This window comes from Branchiostoma lanceolatum, chromosome 15 (assembly GCF_035083965.1).
Source record: "Branchiostoma lanceolatum isolate klBraLanc5 chromosome 15, klBraLanc5.hap2, whole genome shotgun sequence".
NCBI classification, from domain to species: domain Eukaryota; kingdom Metazoa; phylum Chordata; class Leptocardii; order Amphioxiformes; family Branchiostomatidae; genus Branchiostoma; species Branchiostoma lanceolatum.
In genome coordinates, this window is record NC_089736.1 from 11,397,783 (window position 1) to 11,423,055 (window position 25,273).

Below are 25,273 nucleotides of genomic sequence, written 5' to 3' on the forward strand. Positions count from 1 at the left end.
CTGTAAATACTGTACATCGTGTCTGTCTTCCCTGTCACGACCAGTGGAAGAATAGCTCTTCGGCGAGCTAAACTGGCTTGAGATCACTTTCTTTCTCTTCCAACAAATAGCAACTTGGGGATGTTTAACAAGTCAGGGAAGCTGGTATAAATAATGGGTCCGTAACAAATCACACAGCACTGCCTCCACATCAATCTGACGATAAAATGCGAGCCATTTTTTCCCGTCCAGAAAATCACACCCCGCGGATCGGTCAGCGCTATGATTAGTACGCCGGGTCACGACCTGGTCGGGGGTCGTGCATTGATATCAGGGATTGTACATGATCGATGTGGGGTGGTGGCTGGAACCCAATAATTAACTACAACAACACATGGGGCCTGTTTATGATGTAAGGGAATCTATATTAATGTTGTTGTTACTGAAAATAAACTCCAGACTCTCCACAAATAGACAATATGAGCATACTATACCGATGAAAATATACATGTATTTTGTACACTTAAACATGTCAACAAACATGCATATGCCAATATCTTCAAAGAGAGAGATATCACCTGAGGATCTTAATATACAAAAAAATTATTCCATAGGGAACATACATGTAAATACAAATGGAAGGACTTGTGCAACGGAGGCTCATTTACTAGATCATACTATTCAATCAATCAATCAACCAATAACCTCTTTTTAAACTGGAAAAGCTTTCAATGTTGACATAATGACTGAATGCTTATTAACTGGTATATTTTGGCACAATTCAAGGCACATATGATGGTAAAGAAAACATAGGGAAGGGACTGTCAGAAAAACAAACACACACATGCAACAAGCTCTTGATATGTTTACATAAAGGCAACTGTTTATTTTTACTGGGACCAATTGCAAAGGATGACAACTTGATATACTGTAAATGAATTTAAGTTCGCGTGGTCTTTATTTCGCGGTAGGCAGAAAATGGAGTTTTCGCTGTGGTTTTAAGTTCGCATTTGGAACAATAGTAGCGGTACAGTCATAGGTGGGCAAAAAGTTTCGCGGTAGTTTTAAGTTTGCGCTGAAAGTTCACCGCAAAGACCGCGAACATAAAACCACCGTGAACATTTCTGCATTTACAGCAGTGTTTCCGCCAGACCGCGACTGAGAGGCCGTCCACTTGGGGAGGGCCGTACCGCGAAAATTAATTGACCGTACCGCGAAAATTGATTGACCAGGAAAAGTAACTGAATGTTGTGATCAGAAAAGACTTTGTTAATTTTTCAAAATCAATTTGTTACGAAGGTCGCTAAAATACTGCTTCAATCGTCACAAAATGCGATCTATATTGACCAGAAACGCCTGAAGTGTAAAAGGGGTTTTCCCGCCATGTGGTCACGTGACATCTTGCCCTCAACCAATCAGAGCACAGGTTTTATGACGTAGACCAATCAGCGCTTAGAACCTTGCATATCAATGAGCTTAAAAATATGGCGGACGGCCCGGAATGTCCAACGATATACAGCGTCCCCACGCCCGCAGTAACAAAGAAAAACAAAGAAATTATGCCGACCTCTCGTATTTTTTTCCCGATTTCTCGGCATTTAGTTTGTCTTTTTTTTTTAAAGAGGACGGCCTATGTCTGAGTTCAGGCCGTCCAAAGCGACATAAGGCCGTCATTTGACGGGAAGACGCCCCTCTGGCGGAAACACTGATTTACAGTATAAGTTTGGAGAACCATATGGGAGCTATCATTACAGTACATTTTTCACAGCTGCTACAGTAGGTAGTACTAGGTACATAGAGGAAGAGGGCTATCCATGTAAACTCTAGAGTGTTTACATAACATAGCAGGTACAATGTACTAGTGCTTATATACTGGTATATAGTACACTATGTACACAACCTATCTGTATACACCAACCACTCGAGGGACTTGAAAAAAATGATCACAGTAGACAGCTAGCCACTGTACACAAGATTTGTAATGCTTAGGGTGATGGAAAAATAATCTAAGGGACCACCAAAACATGGCCACAATGCCCAGGTGGTCCTTATGCAGAGGTGGTTACTACACGGTAGTGCAAGGTTGACTGTATATCAATGGCCAGGTGGTCCTTATGCAGAGATGGTTACTACACGGTAGTGCAAGTTTGACTGTATATCAATACCCAGGTGGTCCTTATGCAGAGGTGGTTACTACACGGTAGTGCAAGGTTGGCTGTATATCAATACCCAGGTGGTCCTTATGCAGAGGTGGTTACTACACGGTAGTGTAAGTTTGACTGTATATCAATACCCAGGTGGTCCTTATGTAGAGGTGGTTACTACACGGTAGTGCAAGTTTGACTGTATATCAATACCCAGGTGGTCCTTATGTAGAGGTGGTTACTACACGGTAGTGCAAGGTTGACTGTATATCAATACCCAGGTGGTCCTTATGCAGAGGTGGTTATTACACAGTAGTGCAAGTTTGACTGTATATCAATACCCAGGTGGTCCTTATGCAGAGGTGGTTACTACACGGTAGTGCAAGTTTGACTGTATATCAATGGCCAGGTGGTCCTTATGCAGAGGTGGTCACTAGTGCAGGTTTGAATGTAGAGCTACTGTTGGAATGGCAAATATAAAAGTAAAAGTACCAGCATGAACTCTATTCAATAAATCATATAGTTTATAGGCTATCTGTAATTATAATAAGTCATGCATATCGCTGAGGGTCAGCTGTTCCGAACACTTAGTTTTCTGCATAAAAGTGTTGAAAGTGGCTTAATCAAAAAGAAGAAATCAGGAAAAAGCAAGACCAACAATAAAACAATCCATTTCTTTTACTTTCCGCCTGTAGAGTAATTTACAATGTAGAAATGTTGGAAGCTTTACTGTGAAAAACACATCTGTCCTCGGTACTGAAATAACATCCACTGTAACAGCTTGAATATCCTCCATAACTAATCAGTTGGAGGAACATATTTCTTCATTATCTATGAAAGTTTCATCTTTCAAGATCATCTAGGATCTTATTTTCTTCGATTTTAGTGTGTTTTAATGCGGTATATCAAGTTATGAACACTTGCCAGCAAAAGTGATGAACTCGGTGATCAAATTATAGTTGTAGTTGTTAAGTGCCAATTTAGGTTATATTACACTGTAAAGGTGTACGGCGTAGGAAATCAGGAGCAATGAAGTCGATATTCCAGACCGGTTAATATTTCACACTATGAATTTTGAATTTATGGTGTATTGATAAAAAGAAAAACTTGAACAACTAGGAAGACAAGGGTTTACATCAACCGTTGGTGCCAAAATAGGAGCATTTTTTTTTCCTACCCTGATTTTTTTTTAAATCAGAAAAAAATTAAGCATTGGACCCAAGAGTACAGAAATTAGAGGTGTGGCCTTCCTTTGACTTGTACTACTAACTTAGACTCTTAGTTCAAATGGAATAGAATTGCAAACAACTACCAATGCCCAGCAGTTGAAAGAACACCATCAATAAGAGTGTTTCTACCATGTAAACCATCGTGAAAAATCGCCCCTCCTTATCTCGTATTATCAGTGGATATCCTAGGCGCTACTTTTCTACTCGTCCCTTTTATGAAGGGGCAATCGAGCGTTCGCTGACGCCGCTCTGTCTCGCGGGACAAACGGGAAGAGCAAGGGCATTTTATCATAAACTCATTGGCGACAAAACAGCGAGATTCCGAGGAAACGGGACAGAGCACCACCAATGGGTAATACCCAACTGTTAATAGCCTAGTCGCTCGTCAATCTCACCGGTGATAGAATGCGGATTTCTCTCGGAGGGTATGTCCTTAATTACGTGTGGCGCCAGGCTTATCCCGCGAGACGGCAATAAATGACAGCATCCGAGCGCTCTCTTGACTTGCACGGGTGGGATTCGGAGACTCAGTACGCTATCTGATGATCACATTTGTTGCATCTTGCATGTTCAGTCGGCCATGTTAAGCAGATATCTTGCCTTTTCTCCGACAGATCCATTCTGATGCAGATTTTACATTGATAACAAAAGCAGGGCTGTCTCCAGCTTTAAATTTTTTTCCGTCCCACTTATTAATAATTGTTTGGGAGCCCATGTTGTTGATTCTTGTAGTAAAATCTGTTGCTAAAGCTTACGGAAATACGTTTTCATCAATTCATGGAGTTCAGATGTTTTGGATGGGATGGGTAAAATTTTTGTCTGTCCCAACAAGCATCTAGCATTAGTTTTCCATGCTGATATTATACAAAATCCCCAGCTTTCATATTCATATTGTCAATCTAAAATATTGCAAGAATTTCTCATTTGTCTGCCAATGCAACCTCAAAACATCATAATCAGTCAATGCATGGACCGCAATTCTCTATGTAAATAAACACACATAAATTTTGTTGCGGCATATATACGTCAAGCTTTCAAACACCCCACCTGATGCTTTAATAATTAAAAAACTGCTTCAGCAATACATGTATACCACATCTTCGATTTCCTGACCTCAAAAAATGTCCACGTTGTAATTGAGATATCATTTTAAAAATATTACACCTTTTCAACCCAGCCACCTTATATTTGTTTCGTAGCTGGCATTACTGAAATGTTGGTCGTAGCTCAAATCTCTTTCGCTTTCCTCGGCTCCAATAAATCACGAGACGATGTAGAAATCAGGGCAGTCGCCGGAAGGCACTTGTTCATTTTGTCCTGTCGATAAGCCGTGTTCTAACATTCATGGGAGAACGGCAGCGCTCATGCATATGGGAGGGGCTGTGACCGAGGGCACATTTGCTGTCAGTTCAGAAGAGACTGTGTAAATATTGTGTAATGGATACAGTGGAAGATGAAATACATTTCATATGTAACTGCCCTCCTTATGAGGCTGAAAGAAACAAGCTTTTCGCAACAACCAAAACAATATTTCCGATCTTTCACCATCTAGAAGACCTCCAAAAAAACACATTTTTACTAAAATCACAAAACCCACTAATCATTAAAAACGTAGGACTTTTCATCAGCCACTGCCTCCAAAAAAGAAGTCAAACCCCCCAGTAATGTTGAATGTAGAAATTTTAGATAGATGCATAAAATAGACAATTGTTACCATTGTTACCCTTTCTACTGTTTGTACCCTTGCAATTAGCCTACGGGCATGAATTTTCAAATAAAAGTATTATCATTATACAAGGAGACATAGTGTAGAGAAACAACAAACACTTTAATATCAGAAACTATTTCAGCAGTTTGTTCCATTTCAAAAGCCCTCACTTTATTGATATCAATTTAAAACAATAACAACCTTTTCGGTATCAAATTTGGGTTATGAATTATTGATAGTCTACCCAATTCACAAACAGGTAGTTTTTATCATAGCTCAGCAAGTGGGCAAGAGATTGTTTTATCATCAAATTTTCATTGGACTATGTCGTTATATGATACAACCAAGATGGACAACAAGAATTTTAGTCACAGCTAGAGTTTGTACTACACTACGATTGTCCCATACATGTTCAATTTACTGTCGTAAACAAATTGTGGGACAAATATTCTGTTCTACATGGTCAAGCAGTATATGGAGTTCACAAGGCCAACGCCAACCTCCATGCATATAAAGCAAAACTTGTCATTACCAATTACTGTCCTCCAACGAAAAGATTATATCATATTTCTCTACCTCTTCCTACAGACAGGCCTCATGGCATGCTGCGATTAAATCTACCCCTCTAGGGATGCTTTTACTGGTCAATAATAGAGTACAGTCTGGCTCTACACAGTAATACATCGGCAAGTCTTAAATCTGGCTAATCTTTCACATGAAAAATGCATGTGGGTGAAATGCCGCCAGTAAGGTCTCTAGCTGGAAAGCATATAGCAGGTTACGACTCCTTTTACTGCTTTCCAATATAACTAAATCATGTTTACTACAACTGTAGATGTTGAAATTTTCATGGTTGTTAAATGTTTGCAATTTTCACAGTGAACTCTTCACTGCCAACTTGAAACCACCGTGAAAATGCTTGTTGTGTCTTCTGTCCGCCTAAACCCTTGCATCAAATGCAAACTTGAAACCACTGCAAACACTCCATTTTCTTCCTACTGTGAACTTGAAGGCATTAAGAGTACTGTATATACTGCTGACTGGCTTGCATGTGCATAACGTTGAGTTATCAACATACAAAATATACATGTACAAGGCATTGATGTCAATTTTGGACATAACCACAAACTTGAATAACTACTAACTTGAACACATGCATAATTTATGAACATAAGTAAGACAATACCTTCGCATAACCATTGGTACACATTGATTTATTTCAGGTAATAAAATTTTCCCTGACCTTCAAAGAATTACCCGTAATGTAGTCGTCAAGACACAAATGAACCCAACACATTTATCAAGATGACTAGAGGTGACCCAGTGTGCTTGGCTGAAAATGCAAGTCATGGCAACGCCACATTTCACTACTAGCTATCGAAATAGCGCCATGCTTTGCTTCAGTCTGAGGTCGGCCACTTTACTTTTTAGAGATGCTGATGCAAAAACTACGTCATCGAGTTGGCGTAATGGTTAGGGTGTATGGCCCAGAACCCAGAGGCCCTGGGTTCGATCCTCTGTCATGAAACTGATGTTGCCATTGGAAAAGGTAATTTACACGACTTCTCTCACTCGACTCAGGTCAAAATTATAGCTACCTGACTTCCGTTGGGGAGGCAAAAGTTCCAATACCGTGCCCTAGACACAGTGTATTATGTGTATTATCAATAACCAACTGTACCTACGGCCTCGAAAAGGCTATGCGACTACCTTTACCTTTACCTTTTTTAACTGAAAATGTACAGTAGTAAAAACCCAAACACTGCAAAACCACTTGCCCTCCCACCATTTAGATAAATTAGAGTTTGCCCCATGCATGTACAAATCCACCTGCCCCTGCCTGATGTTATCAGCCACAGATACACTTGTACATGTACACTGATAGAATCAAGCTCATTACAGCCGGCCTTCTAATCTGCCTCCCACATCTGTACACCTGCTGAGAAGAGCTGAAATTGGATTTCTCTCACGACCTATGACCTGTAAAAACTCACATGGGATGCAGACAGCTGCATTCCGCACCTGTTTAATGATACTACAGATAAGGCCGTGTTGATTCCATTGTATGGATGATATCCTGCGCGCATCAATTTTCGTCCGTTTCCAAAAAAAAAAAGTTTTCGACCATATTGCAAATTGTACAAAGCCACTGCAAAAGGAGCAAATATATGCTGTAAATTGCAAAAAAATATATCAGGAAATGGATACTGATGTTGTAGAATGCCAAAGTCAATTCCAAAGTCAGAGAAGATGATGTGAAAGAACAAAAATGAAGAACCTATTGTTCAGTATAAAATACTCATTTTGTTCAACCTCCTTGACCACTTAGATTTAATAATGAAAGCAACTTTTTTTGCCAAACTTTGCTTTCTTTCGCACGCTCGCATCAGTTTTGAGGTTTCCATAAGATGTCATCCATATAATCGAATCAACATGGCCTATTAGAGAGCCGTATAAAAGTCTACTCTCGTAAAACCATAGGACACCGTTTCATGGCTTTGTGATGCAATTGGGACTGATGAAGTCAAACCTGAAAGTCAATGTTTGGCATCAAAATATAATATCGTAAAACTATTTCATGGTTTATACTACGATGGGGCTTGACTAAAAATCCAACTTTTACCAAAAGCTGTACAGAGGTCCATTTCTGTAAAATGTTGGGTTATTGGCAATGACATACATGTAAAACTAGCAGGCCCAGTATCAATCTTGACCTACATGTACGTTTTCCCAACACCTAACCACCTACTAAATATCATACAGATCCATCCATAGATTCTCGAGTTATGCTGTCCACAAACAAACACACCCAACCACAAACAGCACAGAAAACGTATTACCGTTCTTGGCAAAGGTAATAAATGTTTGAAAATTGAGGAAAGCACTAAAGAAAAAGTAAAATCTTGTTTAACGTGCCTTTGAGGCCCTTATAAGAAAATACATTGAAGAATCTGTCCCTGAAACATGTATTTATCACTTTTATTTATGTGATATATTTGGAGATAAGAGAAGAGACCAAATAGTACAGCATCAATATCATGCCCTTTATCTTTAGAATCATCCATAAACTGTTATCTCCACAAACTTGTGAGAATGCTCCAGATACAGAGACAAGTGATACAACCTGGTAGTAAAAATACAAAACACATCTTGTGCAAATGCATTACACAAAGGTATCAAACCAATTCATTGTGAAATGTATAGTCAATCTCTGTCTACAAGTATCACAATAAATGTAGATTTATCACTTAGAATTTTCTCCTTTGTGATAGCATGACGACGTCACTATAAAGATGGCGCCCTTTATTGAAAATCAATGTATCAAATACTTTATGCCATGATATTCAAGTAGGTCCTTCTTTTGTTGTTTTATTTTGTTTTTCCCCCATACATAACCACCTGTCATGGAAAAATGCTCCTATGTCAGAACAATATATCAACAACAATCCCAGCATTCTTTCCCCCAAGGGTTCATCTGCAGCTGAGCTCAATCTGTACCTGTCAATCATTATGAGGGGGAGGAGCCATCTTTGAGGAAGGTCCATGGTCATGTTTAATATTTCTGCAAACTCTTAGCTAAGTACATGTGATGTAGGTTACTGTATGTTTTGGGCAGTGTTTGTTTATATGTAAGCTATGGATGGATTGTCATGACATTTAGTATATGGTTGGGTACATGTACAGTGTAAAGGCCAGAGTTTGATCCTAGGGTCAGACATGTCATAAGAGATTGCATTCATCATTTCAGATGGTGACATAAAGCCAAAGGCCACCGCTTTACCTTGACCCATCAAAGATATGATTCCGTTTTGGACCTCCTGACAATTTTCCTTGGTACTGCAGCAGAACTTCCGGTTTTTGTATCTGGTGTTTTGGACAAGCCATGGTCATGAATTTTGGTCTGTCCAAAACTAAATCTGGTTGGAACCAGTCAACATTCTGTACTACATGGAACTTCTGAGTCAGCAACATTGAGTCAGACAGAACCAGATTATCAAACTGAAGTCTCCAGAACATTACTCACTTCTTCCCACCTAAAAATAAAACTCAGGCACCTAAAACCCTCCAAATCAAAAAGTAATACATGTTTTACTGGGGTCGTGTGGCGCAACGGCAGAGCATTCGACTCAGAACCAAGAGGTCCCGAGTTCGAATCCTGTCATGTCACCGATCTTGTGCCCTTGGGAAAGGCACTTTACACGACTTTCTTCACTTCACCCAGGTGTAAATGGGTACCTGACTTCGGTTGGGGAAGGTCGTATTGAGGTCACCTTGTGGCGCCGAACGGCAGCCGCCCAGACCCTTGCGACAGTTCCACAAAAAGTGTGGATAAGATATTGTGTATTGTGTGAAACCTGTAATACCCTGCATCAATTCAGCGCTAATAGGCTGCTATTGCGGGTAATTTCTGACCAATAAAAACCATTATTATTATTATTATATTTTCCTTCTAAAAACTTGGTATAAAATCTAGTCTGTCCAACGCTAAATCTGGGAGAACCAGTCAGCTGCACATGGAAGTTCTGAGTCAGCAACATTGAACCAGATTACTCAAACTAAAGTCTCCAGAACATTACTCACTTCTTCCCACCTAAAAGTAAAACTCAGGCCACAGCTGTGGCTTGTCCTTCAACATCTGCCCCTAAACCATCACCTCTACAGGTCAACACCCACCCCTCATTCATCATCCAATTAAGCAATGCCATCAACCCCTCTAGGAACCATTCACCCCTCAAAGGATGGGACCAGGAGCCATACTTAACCTTTGACCCTTCGCCTGATTATCCCATTCACAGCGTGTTGGTTAGGTACTAATTTGAGTCTTTGCCCAGCCATGTGAGGATAATGTTCTTTGTATTTGAAGGACACTTCCTGAAGTACTATTTATCCTCTCTAGAATCCATGTATTACTGAAGATCATTCCTGTTCTTTACACAAAGCTAGGAATATTATCACAAAAGACATAATAATAAACTTGAAACAACGAACAGTAGCAACAAACTTAACGTGTATTTAGCAAGAAGGTATGACTTTGAAATCAGACAATTCGGAATGTGTTACGCCTTAGAAAAATGACAAATTTGATCAGATCTTTCAAGGGAGGGGTCACAATAATTACAGTATTACTTTGACATGTTACATCTGCGTTCTAAGAGAATGCTTTTATCTTGATGTCTCACAAATAAACAAGGAAAATGAACGTATCTCCTAACAGTGACTCACACATATTTGTGGCTATCACAATCTACAGTAGGCCTAAAAAAATGTCAGACACGCCGAGTTCTATGGCGGCTTTTACAGAACTTCTGACAATACATAATTACTTCCAAACGACCTGTTATTTTCATATGTGTGTGTATAGGCTTGCAGGTGCTGAGTATGCCTGCAGGCAATTCCTATAGATTATTAATGCTAAATATGTGTCAGATTGTGTCCCAAATATATTGTGAAAATGGACTCTTATTCTTCATTGTAAATAACAAAAAAATATAGCTAAAGAAAAGAAAGGTATTAAAGGAGGGGATGTATACATTAAGAAAAAGATGACCTGAATTTTGTGCAACTTCTATATGTTCCACTTGTTCTATTTACACCTCCTTTATCCTTCTTTCAAGCATTCCATTTTTTAAAGGGGTTCAACTAAACTTATGACGTTATTGCCATAGTCTTAGCACCAATAAATATTCTTTAAGGTTTCGAACAAAAATACCCAATTTTACATAATAACTGAGTCATAAAGTTTAGCCTTGATCTGCCCTATGGGCAATTATGAACAAGAATGGTTTCGATAATGGCAATTATTGGTTCCCAAATTGTAGACCCAGGCCCCAAAACAGATTAGGGAAGCCACAATCATATTTGACCAGATTGTATGTTGTTATTACGGATCCTGGCTTTGGCTGGGGGAGACAGAAGTCTGGGGCACTGCCAGGTACAACATCGGGATTGTTTTTCCCTTCCAATTTCTGCCAGATGTTTGGTAACTGGATGTTGGCTTTCTCTATTAACTTGGAGATTGCTGTAGTCACATATTCCCTTAGGCCATTCCATTTCATTTCTTTGGTTTGTGGACACTTCAAAGCAGACATTTTATCAAAGACTACAGATAGAAAAAGTGGGATGGGTCTGAATTTGACATTTTGAATCTGACTACATGTATGTTGACTTCCTAAAACTGTGTGTACCAAGGTACAGACTTTCTACTGTGTTTTCATGTTGTTCTTTAATCCAAAACAATAAAACAATGCAGCATAGTATCAATAATACATTTTGTATGGCCATCGCTCTCTATACATGTATATAGATATATAGATATATGGATTATAAATGAACTGACGCACACAATGCAATAGACATTTTATAACAGTTACTGTTATCATTTCTGGACCTTAACTGTGTTATTTCACAAATGGAATCCTTCTATCATATAATGACATTTCATTCAAAGACACAAAACAGGTCCTCTAAACCATCTTGAAATTATAAACATAAAATGATAATAAAGAAATCTGTGATCAGATCTACCATAGCAATCAATATATGGGCCATATCTACGGGTACAATAACAGACATACGGTATGAATTTTTCATCCTGATATTGCTGAACAAAACATTGACTATTTGAAATTCCATTTACGCAAACAGGTGCCAAAGAGTACAGAAGGGCAGGCTGAAAATTGTCACATTTTATTTGATTGACAGTCATAAGACCTATGGACCAGTCCAATATAAAAGCTGACATAGGGGTGGTCAGGAGCATCTTTTTAATAGAACGTAAGAGGAAAATCATCTCTAAAATCTATGTCAAGGGTTGCAAAGTGCCAAAATATGTTATTATGATATGACTCATGTCTTAATTCGATAAAGATAAAAAAACTTCATAAAGAAGAAGAATATTTTATTGGAGATAAAATCATCATATGTAAATCAAATTTGACAGGAAACATTTGGGATGGCTTCCATTTCATAATGAACTTATTTTGTGTATGTGTATTTATATGAAATATAAATATCATTGTTTTGTTTTTTTTCTCAAATTTGTCCAAGTGGCTGATAATCAAAACATTTGGGAAGTGATACACCTGATAAATATCACAAAAGATTACTATAACAGACAATTTTGTTTCCATTACTTTAGAGATATCAGTTTTGCCATCTAATTGGTTGTAATAACCTGCCGTCTATCGTCCTTTATTACCCATTAATAAACTGGATTAGAGGCTCTGTTTTGCAACCTGCTGGCATACCATATGGTCTCCCTGTTATTTCATGATGTCCAAGCAGATGTGGTACCTTATTACTTGAGTTGTCTTCTGCAAATTTTTCTCTTTTTTTGTCAAACCATCGATCTGTTTGTCTTGTGTAGAAAAAAATGAGGGATGGTACTGCTATAAAAAAAAGTCTTCACTTTCTCCCCATATCTGCTTGGAGATCAGAAAGCTCCCACCTACATGTATATCGGTAGTGATGGCTCCAGAGTACACTAGAGGCTTATGACACCATCTGGATATAAAAACTGTATCTTATGGGCTACAGTTTGATCTATCAACATGAACTACATAATATTATTACCAACCATTTTGAAAATATTTCCCCTTCATGTGATGGACCAGAATCTAATCAGGGTTATATTGGTGAACCATAAATAGAGTAAATTTACCCGTTTTCCTCTGGTATACAGCAATAAGAAGGCAATGTCATCGCCATACAACATTGTATGTGAAATTGAAGATCTCTAGTATCTATCCAAACATCTCTAGTACCTATCAAAGGAGTATTGTCTTCATATTTTCGGGGATAAATTGGAAATGACACTTCTTCTATAATAATACCAACACTGAAACAGAAGACAATTGTATACTTTTACCTACTGAACAGGTTTCTCCTATGTATGTACATCGAAGAGAATAGACCTGCTTGTCTTTCGTACACTAGCTCCAGGCATTGGCTATCATTTCAATCAGACTAGAATGACCTACAAGTCTAGACAAAGCAGGACTTCCTGTGAGTTTAAAACTCGTTGTGGGACAAATTGTATTCAGAATTGGTCAAAGCCTACCACTCTTGGTGAAGGTTAGCACCCAAAATCAAAAGATTGCTCAAGTATACTTGAACTACAAGTAAGGATACCTGTCTGTATTGGCCCCTTAGTCTGAGTCACTTCCTCAATATGTTTCTTGATGTCAAAGCCCTCACAACCTATTGACCTCACAGGACGAGTATAAAAGCTACTCATGAGTTTTCTAGTGTGTGTATGTGAAGGTCTCATCCTTCTGTTTTCTAATACTACCAGTATCATATAACAGTCAAAGAGTAGTTAAATATATTCACAGTCAAACTGGTAATAAGTGACCACCTATGCATAAGGACCATTGTGGGCGCTTTTTCTGGTGATCTCTTAGACTATTTTCCCTTTGACCCAAGCATTTAAAGAATCTTTTGAAAGTTTCTATTTGAAAGTCACCTGTCTAAACTCTGATTATGTCATTCTTGGCTTTCTGGAAAAGTACTTATTGAGTTATCATGGTATATCCTGTAATGTACATGTATAATGCATAAGAACAATACAGGCACAATGCCAGACCATAAAATAACATACCACAGGAATGTAATGCTACCATGCTTCATGCAAATTCTCAATTTTATTGTGGTATGATGATTCTTTATATGAGAAAATTGGTGGACATGAATAATTACTGACATGTGTTGAGTGTACAGACAGGAAATATTCATTCATAAAATCTAATTCTGTTTTTATCATGTTGGAGATCTATGAATCATACATAAAAGGTCAGTTAAGTGCTACATTTCACCTTTGACCTTCAGAACTTGGGATCCAAAGAGAAGGGCTTTTGGTATTCTCCAAGCAGAGGTTGGTGGGCAAGATTGTGAACTTTATTTGCCCCGGTTCCTGTCAGTACTCTTAAGAAGGTCACAATCTTTCCCACCAACCTCTGCTTGGAGAGTTACTTTTTAGCACTTGTGGGTCATACTACAACAAAACCTCTGAGGTTTAAAACATCAAATAATCGTCTAGTTTTCATAACACAATGTGCCTTTGTATATCCAGATATTAACAAAACACAATGTACAATGTTTTTAAACCTTAAAAAATACTGCTAAATAATTTTTTTCTTTAACGTTTTTGATGACAATACAATAAAATTAAGTGGCCAAATTTGCAAAGATATCACACTAATGATTCCAGTCATTTTGCAGCCAAGAATGTTCGTACAAATGACTTCACGGTCGGAATTTTATGGCCCGAGAGCACTTAGGCTTGGAATGTACACCCCTGGAATACATCAAGAATATATCTGCTACTCCCTTGGGAACCATAAGTGTGTACGGAATGCTACATTAGGGGAGTACTACCAGTTCTTGTAATGGAAGGAAATTTAGATAACACAACCGAAAATCTATAAGTTACTAGAGAAGACCTTACAAATAATGTTCCATGTCTATCAGATTCACATAAAACACAAAGTTTGAGATTCACTTTCAGTTTATGCCTATCATCAGTTTGTCTGCTTTCTTGAAAGATAGCAAATATAAAATAAATCTAGCTATGAATCATATCTTGTACCACTTGTGATAACTTGTACCACTCACAGAGGTATACATCTTCTGCATTGGCATAAAAAACTATGGCTACTAGCTTGTGGCAACAATACACTGACTTTGAAAAACAAAATACCCCAAACTGTAAAACGTTGACAATATCAGGAAAGCAACCTACATTTTGGAACAAATACATGTACAACTGTAATTGATGTCAATGACCTTTAGTACCCTTTGCACTCTAATTTTCTTGACATCCTCTCTTAAGTTAAGTACATCAACAGACTTCTGTAACCAAGTGATTTTCAAGGTCCTTCTAGGAGTTATAGACTCTTAAGTTTTATTTGAGAAGTTACTTTAACTCAAATTACATTTAAATATATGGTGGCCAACTGGGCCAAGAAAGGCAATAAGCTAGCATGTAGCAATTTCCTCACCATGTCAACTGGACAGACGCCAATTTCAGGGCAGTGAATATATACAACACTTGACCTGAGCATAGTTCAGTGGGTCAGGTCGACAAAGCCCTATCAATCTGAGTTATAGTCTCAAGGTTTATTGTGCATACCAGAAAAAGCCTTGGCTATACTAGCCTCCAGTCTGGCCTTACTGCTTCACTCACTACATTGACAATACAATAGAATCACTCTAATGTATTGTCAATGTTGTGCATGAAGCAGTAATCGTGCATATGTCTGTGAGTGCGAGCAAGGCTTGACATGTAAACAATGACCACAACTTCATCTACAAAAACTCTCATCAAAATAGTTTTGTCTCGCCAAGAAACCTAGCATATATGTACTTATGAGTTATGAATGATCATTAGCCAATACAACAAAATTTTGTAGAATGATCTTTGCATCGAGCTAGATAAAAGGTCTGAATATCTTTAAAACAATGTCCTTTCAAATTTCTTTCCTTGCTATTTTGCAACAAATTGTAGTATCCAATACAATCCATGTTGGCTATGTGCATACAGGTTTTTGACAGCAGCTAGCATTGACTGTGACATTGCCCATCCAGTGTCTCGGTGGGAAAGTCCTTGGTAAGTCCAGCGGAGCTACAGCTAAGAACCTGTCTGTCAAGTTCAAGTTCAGCCTTGAGCTTTCCTCCCAATTTACATCTCACCTACAGGTCGGCTCTGTCAACAGCAGGAAAGGCACTGCCAAGTGTGAGACATCTCAATCCCTCCGCTCAACGGGCGCCGCGATCCCGGCACCTGCGACTTTCTCATCCACACGTCACCGCTATCGCTTCATCCTGATCAAACCAGCGAAACCCAGTAGTCAACAGTGTCTGTGTTAGCCACTAGGAGACCTGTAAACATTGCCCTCGCTTTTCTTAGCACTTAGCTCCGACCTGCTACCTTGACCTCTCCCTTTTAATACGGCCATGATAGACTGACCGACAGTTCCTTCATCTAAGCCCCTTTCCCCAAGAACTGCACACATTTCAAACATATCACCATTACCGTCGTGTAATGCAATCACAAAGCTGCGTCCAAGTGATGGCCACCGATTCTGGGTTTAATGGTTAAACCTACTCCATGTGTTGGGTGTAACACTGTAAGGAACTGCCGACACTTAACAAGTCAAAGATGGAGACTTAAAAGGAGTGAGCAAACTGTGACCTAGATAGCTTGTGTCATTATGAACCAAGTGTTATTTTGACATCTTCACCTCCGGAGTGACTTATCCTACATGACTGTAGCAGCATAGCTGTGCAGTTACTGGAAATAGTAGCTATGTTTGATTTGCTACAAACTGACAGCTCCCTATATTACTTGGCCTCAAGGTCTTAGGGGATGAATCATTTTGATTTGCTGGGGAAATATTGTTCCTCAAAAACAATAAATCTACAAGGAGATTCCAAAATCAAGATTGTGCTCTCACTACTTGACTTGGTATTTGTTTAAAAATGGTGTAAAATATATGTAACATTGTGCTTTTCATACCACCACAGGAGCCTACTTCAACTCATCCAATGGATCCCCCCTAGATTATAAGCCATTTACAAGGATAGGGGCAGCTGTATTAGCTTTCACTTGTACAATACCCTGCTCAAATTAGTTCACATTTAATGTAAGCATGTATTTTACAAGCTTCTAATCCTATCAAATACCATGGTCGATAAGTTGATATTGATTAATCAATATCGTATTGACAGCTATAAATCAAAGTGGTGAAATGTCTTCTGATTACTCTCAAGAAGCCTAGGAATCATAATGGATACAAATAGGAAGTATTTTCTTTGTTTATCTTTTTATAATAGATAAATATTTGGGAGTGGTCGATGTGGCAATGCTAATGACTAGTCAAATACAGGCATGTATGTGTGAAACAGCCATTTACAATGTGTGCACCCCACACTACTGCAAGTGCCAAGTGCAAGGAATACATGTTCAGATGTGTATTTACAAATAAAACTGCCTTGTATTCTATACTTGGTTGTCGCATGAGGCTATGATTCCAATCATTCTGTTCTCTAATTCTAGATTCGTACAAATTGCTTAATCTATTGGGAAGAAAACAACGAACATAAAACCACATCCTTGCCTGTTGACAGCTTTAGATGGGAAGTGTTTACTTCTCACAATAAAATAGCAAAGCGAGGTATGTGCTGTTTACACACAGTGGCTGATGGATAGTTTGACAGCTGTCAATCAAAACCAGGTCGGTGCCTCGTTGTTATCTTTCAGGAAAGGTGGTAGTGATTAGATTAGATGAAATATGAGGCTATGCACTGGACCACCTTCTAGAAATTCTACTGACAAATTGTACCCGATATTTGTAGGACAAGTGTTTCTGTACTAGCTATATATATGCTATAAGGGCTTTAGGCAGGGGTATCACTTTCAGCAGGCCTATAGACGGGTTTAATGATGGAGTTTGGGAAAGAAATGGATTTTATTTCACCACTCCTCGTCCCCTCTTGCTGACAGAAGGGGAAATACCCCTAACAAAAGCCAGTTGGAGCTTAGCATACCAAGACTTCTCCTGCGCGCATCCACTTGAAACAAGGGGAAACACATAGATCAAAGAACGCCCGGTTTTCCTCTGCTGTCTGCGGGTTGTCTGACAATGTAGGCTAAATATCGGAGCAGAAAATTAGGAGAGGGAGAGAGCGGGACGGGAACAGACCGGGCGGTTGTTTATCGGGGGTGGGAAAACTGGGCCTGCGGGTCCGCGGGGACCGTTTGCCGCGGCCCGTCGCCGTGGTTCACGGAACGTCAACGACAAACACACGTGTGAAGATTTGATGATGGATGCGAGAAATTTCACCACGGTCAGGGGCGATTTTACGGCTGGATGTGGGAAGGGAGCGAGAAAATCGGGGCTCGCACAATCGGCTCAAGCATGATCACAACAGCTGCAGTGCAGCAGCAGAACACTTGGGGTAACACTGGGGTCAAACCACGCTATTTACGCCGTTCAAACCTGTCTTTACGCACCTGATTTGAAGTATCCGGCGACGTCACCGCCACTGGAGGTGTCGTCGAAGCTCTCCGTTGAGCTCATCTCGGAATTCCGTCGCAGAACTACCTAACAGCCGCGATTCTCGCGTACAAACCCCGACAGCTCAAATCCAGCGGTCCACTGGCGGCCATTTTGGTTCCCGTCTTCGACAATGTTCGGTAAACATCGGCTGAGATCGGCATCCCCACTTCCTGGCTTCGGCCCCTATCGGGTTACAATCGGAAGAATGACATCATAGATCTGTGGCAATTTCCCGACTGTCGTTTTTGAAATGTACAACGCAACGACTTCTTTAGCCACAATATCACTAAGGATTCATGTGCCATGATCTCTTAACTATTCATTAAAGCGTTTTCCCCAACGGCTTTACGTTTACCAATTAGAATTTTTAACAATGGACCTCGACGCAAAGATACAAAAGTTCAACACAAGCCATACATGACGTCAGTTTTCTATGTTTACCTCTTTTGTTTGTCATATTGACATAAGACAAGGTTCTTTCTCAGAATCAAGGGAGTTCCCTTGCGCTGCAGTGTGTCAACTATCACGTCCTGCCATTTAGAATATTTTAGATGCATGTAGACTTTTCACGGAAAGAAAAGAATGAAAGAATGGAAAGAGAAAGAAAGGGGGATTAAAACCTACGACATTATGAGCGACAAGAAAATAACTTTGAAAGGAGAGACAACAAAATGAAGCAAAGAATCGTCGACCCCCGCCGCACTAATAATGCCCTCGGGTTACGAGCGACGGTGTTCACTTGTGCAGATAATTGCTTCAGCCGTCCGGGTCAAATAACTACACAAAGAAGCTAGTGGTTGCACAACCAACCAAACACACGTACACATCATGCTAGTAGCCTGAGGAAGTAAAAAGTAACACTGACAAGTCACAATATATTATCTATTGTCGTGTCGTCGAGCGCTCGTTCTCATTTAAATGTACACATTTTGTAATCTCCGTTACCGTTAGAAGTAAGACGTTCCTGACCGTCTATGCCACATATAAGGTACCAAACTGCCGTTTTTAAAAGCTAGAAAAGTTTTAAGTCGTCATAAAATCTACAGTTTGATATCTTGTATGTGGCATACCCGAATGCCAAGAACGTCTTCTTTCAATCGGTAACGGAGATTGCAAAATGTGTACATTTAAATGAGAACGAGCGAGAGGCCTTTTGTGGATTATGTTTAACTCCGTTGTATCTTAGATGAAATGTTACATTTTTCTTCTATATCGCTTGTTTTGCAAGTGTTTTTGCCAAGATCATTTTGACACATCCCCACGTATAGAACGCATATTGATCGATTGTCCACCTGCGCCCTTATGAAAAATCTTGGAGACTCGCGCGAATTCCTCAGCCATTTTCGATCCAACCACCGTGAGGCTCCAAGGATCGACCATTCCTAACTCCGCCGTCCATCATGAGTTTCTCTAGATTCCAAGCACGCCTGTCGGAAAAGCTTTGATAATCTTCAAGCAGATATGAATAAAATATCGCGTCTGTGCTGGGAGAGGGTCGTTAGCTAACCGCACAGTGAGGGCGTCAGAAACAGTTTATCTTCACAAATTTAAAGACGGTAGAGTCGAACCATGTAGAACGTATCCCTTCAGAATCGTATCAAAGAAGAGGGATGCTTTCGGGTAGACAGAAGGCCAGCCGCTTAAAACCTGTTTACAACCTGTCAGATATCGACGTAGGCTATAAAACGGAGCTGCTGATTAATTTGACCTGCCGCAATGATTAGTACTAGCCTGGCGAAAATCAATTGTTAACGTAAATAACAGCATATAAAAGCACAACTTGGGGACTATGTATAATGGGGTTTCATCAGCCTGAGACATGTGATCAGTGTTAGGGAGAAACCTATCTCTGGAATGGGGAAAGAATAGCGGCACAGAAAAAACACATTTTCCAAAGAAAAATGCATGTCCAATATTCTTCAATGTCAATTATCCCTATATGATCTATTCTCCGATGTATACATTTTAGTCATGATTAGAAAACATGTATTTCTATCATGAGACTTTCATTAAAATCTCTTAACGTCAAACATTAAACAATTCTTTCCTTATCTAATATCTATATTGAATATATTTCTGAGTACATATATCATGTTTTATTAACTTGTCCCAATAAAAGAATGCGTGGCTGACAACCGTAATACGGAGGGCGTTAGCAGCCACCGTGCAATTTTAAAAGCACTTGTTCCTAACCTTGAGTTTATCAAAGGAAGGCACATTTGCAGACAGCGTCGGAAATTGGACAAGATCTTGAGGGATCTTTCTTCCATCCAAAAGACGTGTCCTGAATACGCCGATATTTGTATAAACGTGAAAAGTTTCGTGAACAGTTCAGGCGCTACCTTTTAATTTACCAGAGCAGTTCAGCTATCGTACTAGTGAATCTGCGGTGCCAATAGGAGTCATCGATCAGCTGGCATACATATTTGCACTTCGTCGTGTCTTCCTCAATTTGATTCTTCATGGAAACCTGTGACCCTTCACGATTGTCACTTTGCCGCGCGAGGAACAACCTGTGGTAAATCAGGGCAGGGGTATTTTTCATTTGTGATTCCCGGGCTCGTTTTTTCCTCCCGCCAAATTACCGCTGAATAGCGCACCGTACAACCGTGTCGGCGCCAGGCTTTTACGAGCGTCGTTAAATCTGTTTCCACGTGACTTCGGGGAAGGACAATTCTTCTCTCCTCACTCAAACCTTAACGTCAAGGCAGATATTGGAAGGGAAGGTCGTTAAGGTTTCTTGACCGCCCCCTTTTCTAGGACAAGGCTATAGTATAAGGATTGCTAGCGAAAAGTAACGATTTTTCTTACCGATATCGGCTCGGAGAGAATGAATGTAGATGAATTATGTTCTATTGGTTTATTTGTGAACTTAGTGTCCAGACAGGATGTAGTGTTGGCGTTTGCATCCAAATTTCCTGACTATTTTTTCTTTCTTCTTCTTCTTCAGAAAGAGCGTTTTCACTTGTCCATGTTATCTAATACTGACCCTGGCATATTGTTTGAAAAATTAAAAAATATGAATACTGAAAAATAGAAACATGTATCTTATTAACCCGTCTTTCTAGCCAGAAGCTCGGAAAATAACCACACTTAAAGGAAATGGGATAAAACAGCTAACTTAGTCTTGGGACTTCTCAGTCTTGCACACATCCTCGCTCAATGTTTCCAGAGGTCAAGGTGCTGCGTCTCCTGGCGGCAGACGGTGGATTAGCAACCCTCTGGAGTGTGGCCCTGAGCAGACGCCCATTCGTCATGTCACCCCCGGGTGACACGCTAGATTAAGTCAATAGCAATAGCAAGCGACGACTGGGAGGGGGGGGGGTTGCTGTTTGAGATGTCAGCTAAAATTCTGGCCTCTTTGAACAAAAGTTTCATCAGTCATTCAAGAGATCTAGACGAAGATTGGCAAAAAAATGTATACCACACGTCCACGCACAAAATTGTGTGGTTAGATACTCCATAGTCATTTATTTGACACCGTAATATGAGATTTTGTTAGCAATGTTGCATACCACACACGAGCAACAGCCAAAATTCTGACCAAGGTCTTCGAACAAAGTCCTAGTGAAGTTTCTTGGTGTATGGGTCATCATAAGGAGAGGAACATTGGTAGAAAATGTACTGTACTTAAGGAGGTTTGAATAACCTATTATTAATTAATTATTAATCCGCTGGGTTACATAAATCTGCCACTTTGGAAAACAGTTGGTTTCAGATATCTTTAGTGCAGCACCCCCAGGTATGCACAGTTTAGATATACAAGAGTGCATTATACTGGGGGACGTTGGGTTGGAGATCTGTTTGGTCCTATCTTTTCAGGGTGGTGAAATTATGTAACGTTACCCTGTTGGAATTATGTTTCGTCCAAGTACGTAATTTTGCTCACGGTTATATATAATATACTCCATCATTATTTAGTTGACACTGTAATATAAGATTTTCTCAGCAATGTTGCATACCACACACGATAAATTCATTACAGATTATAGAAATGGGAAAATGACAAATTTGAGTAACCTTTGAAGAGTACGGCAACGTTTATGCATCTTTCAGTGCCTAAGCGTTTCAAATGCCCAAGATGACCTACTTTAAGATGAGACGAATATTCAAAACGTCAATCTATGCACGTGTGATATTAGCTGGCCTGAGAGTCATCCTAGCTAGTTTATGCCGGGCTCCTATAATGATGATGATGATGATGATGTACATATGTATTAATTTGTACTTTGATTGTAAATATCAACGTCATCTAGGGTACCTTTTTAAAAATGTATGTTTGCAATGTTGATATGTTCATCTACATCTATACAATACATATAGACAAGACCCCGGATGGGGTATAGCGTCTAGGACAAAAGTTAATAAAGAATTGATGGATAGTCCCTCGGAGCCCCGACATAAACTGAATAGGAAGGCACCCAAGCCAGTGTGACATGACTTCGCCGGTTCGAATGTCACTGGCGCATGGCGTCTTCTTTAATTGCTAATTCAGAGTCTTCAAGAATTCCGGCACCATCCGTGTTAAGGGTCATCCGTCACGCTGAGGAATGGGTTGGCATGGGTGCCTCCAGGCGGAGCCCATTTTCGTCTTAACGATTTTTCAACGGTTTAATATTCAATGTTTTTGCAGGATTCTAATATGGGGTTGATGGGAAAAGACCAAGTTTACTGACATGTCCTTGATCAGAATTTGCATTAATATGGACCCTCATTTGCTTTTCCACTGAATTGCTGAATTGAAGAATAAAAGGCTATAAAAGAGGTGACAATCTCCTGTTTTGTTTGCATGTTGAATGTTTTTTGACCTTAGTATGTCATGTAGGAAATAAAATTTGGAAAACTCATTGTTTTGTGTTCTCGCTCTCTGATAATTATGCGGTCATCAGTATAATTTAATTTTCTTAACAGCATTCTAAAACTGCTTGAGAAAAATAGTATACAGGTCAGTCTTTTTACCATACCTAAGAGATTGTTCTTGTATATAGAGATAACGTTATGTATGTCTAACGTTATGTTATCTGTACAGTGTAACGTTACCTATGTATAGTTGGGGGGGGGGGGGCGACGACAAATGTAAACAACCTGCAAGCGGTCTACCTGTCTGCAGCTTTAGAAATAGACTTCGAATCAGCACAAGGACAAACATGTTTGCACAAGATACCTAAGCTCATACTTATCAATCATAGCTAATCAATTGTCTGCCTTCTTTTTTAACAAAAGGGATTATTGAGGGTTCAACATACACACAGGCGCCTCTGCTGGGATCAACACTACGTTCATTTCAAGTTAAGTCGATTTCAAAGAGTTGCATGACGCCAGGCAACATTTCCTTAGGTATGTAACGCTTGTTATGCCATCAAAGTTACCTTTATTGCATAGTTTCCCTACTTCTCTCCGCTCAACAAGAGAAAAGAACACATTGACTGCAATCGGGCAATCGTCACCCTTTCTCTCGGCGTGTCAAGGGCGTCACTATGCGGATTACGAAAGAATAGCACATGAATAATGTTGGCAATACAATTTTACATTAGATATTTAAGAGCGACCCCTAGCAGTCAATGAAATAAATGCCGCAGATCAACTAAGGCTTCATGATAGCTGCACATTGATTGGTCGATAGATTCTATATTAACCAATCAGCATACAATATTTTCAGATGTGCGGCAGCATCGATAGTATTATCCGTATGTGTATGAAGAGAACCAACCAGCATCCACATTGCCCTTGAACCGAACAGCACAGTATGTATCCGCGACTGAGCGGTAAGACAAAATAGTACGACCGAAATCTTTGAACCGTTTGTAAAAACTTTAACGTGAAAGCCCGCGAGGAATTAACTTTACTGCATGGTAGTATAATGAGTCGGCTTTTAGATCGTACGAATACGATTATGAAGTTTGGCCAGTCGACGTGCAAATGGGCGCGGGCGGACCTTTACAGCTGACTGGGGTGAGTCGGTTGCAGTTCCGAAAGAAATGGCTTGAACTTTTTCGTTTATCAACCTTGTAAAAGGCAATTATGTACCCAAACAGGCTGGAATAGGAGTTTGCAAGCGGGCTTATATTTATACGAACGTTAATATAATATGTATGAAATAAATGGCGCAGATTGACTAGAGCGTAATATATTGCACACTGATTGGTCAATATATTTTCATTGGCCAATCAGCATACAATATTTTCTGATGTGCGGCAGCATCGATAGTATTATCCGTATGTGTATGAAGAGAACCAACCAGCATCCACATTGCCCTTGAACCGAACAGCACAGTATGTATCCGCGACTGATCGATAAGAAAAAATAGTACGACCGAAATCTTTGAACCGTTTGTAAAATCTTTAACATGAAAGCCAGCGAGGAATTAACTTTACTGCATGGTAGTATAATGAGTCGGCTTTTAGATCGTACGAATACGATTATGAAGTTTGGCCAGTCGGCGTGCAAATGGGCGCGGGCGGACCTTTACAGCTGACTGGGGTGAGTCGGTTGCAGTTCCGAAAGAAATGGCTTGAACTTTTTCGTTTATCAACCTTGTAAAACGCAATTATGTACCCAAACAGGCTGGAATAGGAGTTTGCAAGCGGGCTTATATTTATACGAACGTTAATATAATATGTATGAAATAAATGGCGCAGATTGACTAGAGCGTAATATATTGCACACTGATTGGTCAATATATTTTCATTGGCCAATCAGCATACAATATTTTCTGATGTGCGGCAGCATCGATAGTATTATCCGTATGTGTATGAAGAGAACCAACCAGCACCCACATTGCCCTTGAACCGAACAGCACAGTATGTATCCGCGACTGAGCGGTAAGAAAAAATAGTACGACCGAAATCTTTCAACCGTTTGTAGAAACTTAAACATGAAAGCCAGCGAGGCATCAACTTAACTGTACGGAAGTATTAAGAATTGGGCTTTTAGACCGTATGAATATGATTATGAAGTTTGGCCAGTCGGCGTACAAATGGGCGGACCTTTACAGCTAACTGCTGGGGTGCGGAGGCAAAGGGCGTCAAAATGTAAAAGAGCCGTAACTTTTGTTTGGTTTACTGTTATTTTTCGATTTTACTCTCAAATTCAGCACACTGATTTGTTGTGCTCCTTTGGGGTAGCATTCTATGATTTAATCTGCGTCGGTGTCGG

General features: G+C 39.7%; 1 protein-coding gene across 6 annotated transcripts in view; it reads right to left on the bottom strand.

Annotated features, from left to right (window-relative positions):
* LOC136420772 (kalirin-like) overlaps nt 1–18,305 on the bottom strand; it is a 168,484-nt gene extending 150,179 nt beyond the window's left edge. For 3 of the 6 annotated variants that reach the window (XM_066407874.1, XM_066407873.1, XM_066407872.1), the window contains exon 1: nt 18,073–18,305. In XM_066407874.1, coding sequence (XP_066263971.1) covers nt 18,073–18,139 — 67 coding nt within the window. In that variant the 5' untranslated portion in view covers nt 18,140–18,305. The remainder of the gene's footprint in view (nt 1–18,072) is intronic. The other 3 variants (XM_066407870.1, XM_066407869.1, XM_066407871.1) reach the window with 2 other exon arrangements.
* Nucleotides 18,306–25,273: the final 6,968 nt, after the last annotated feature.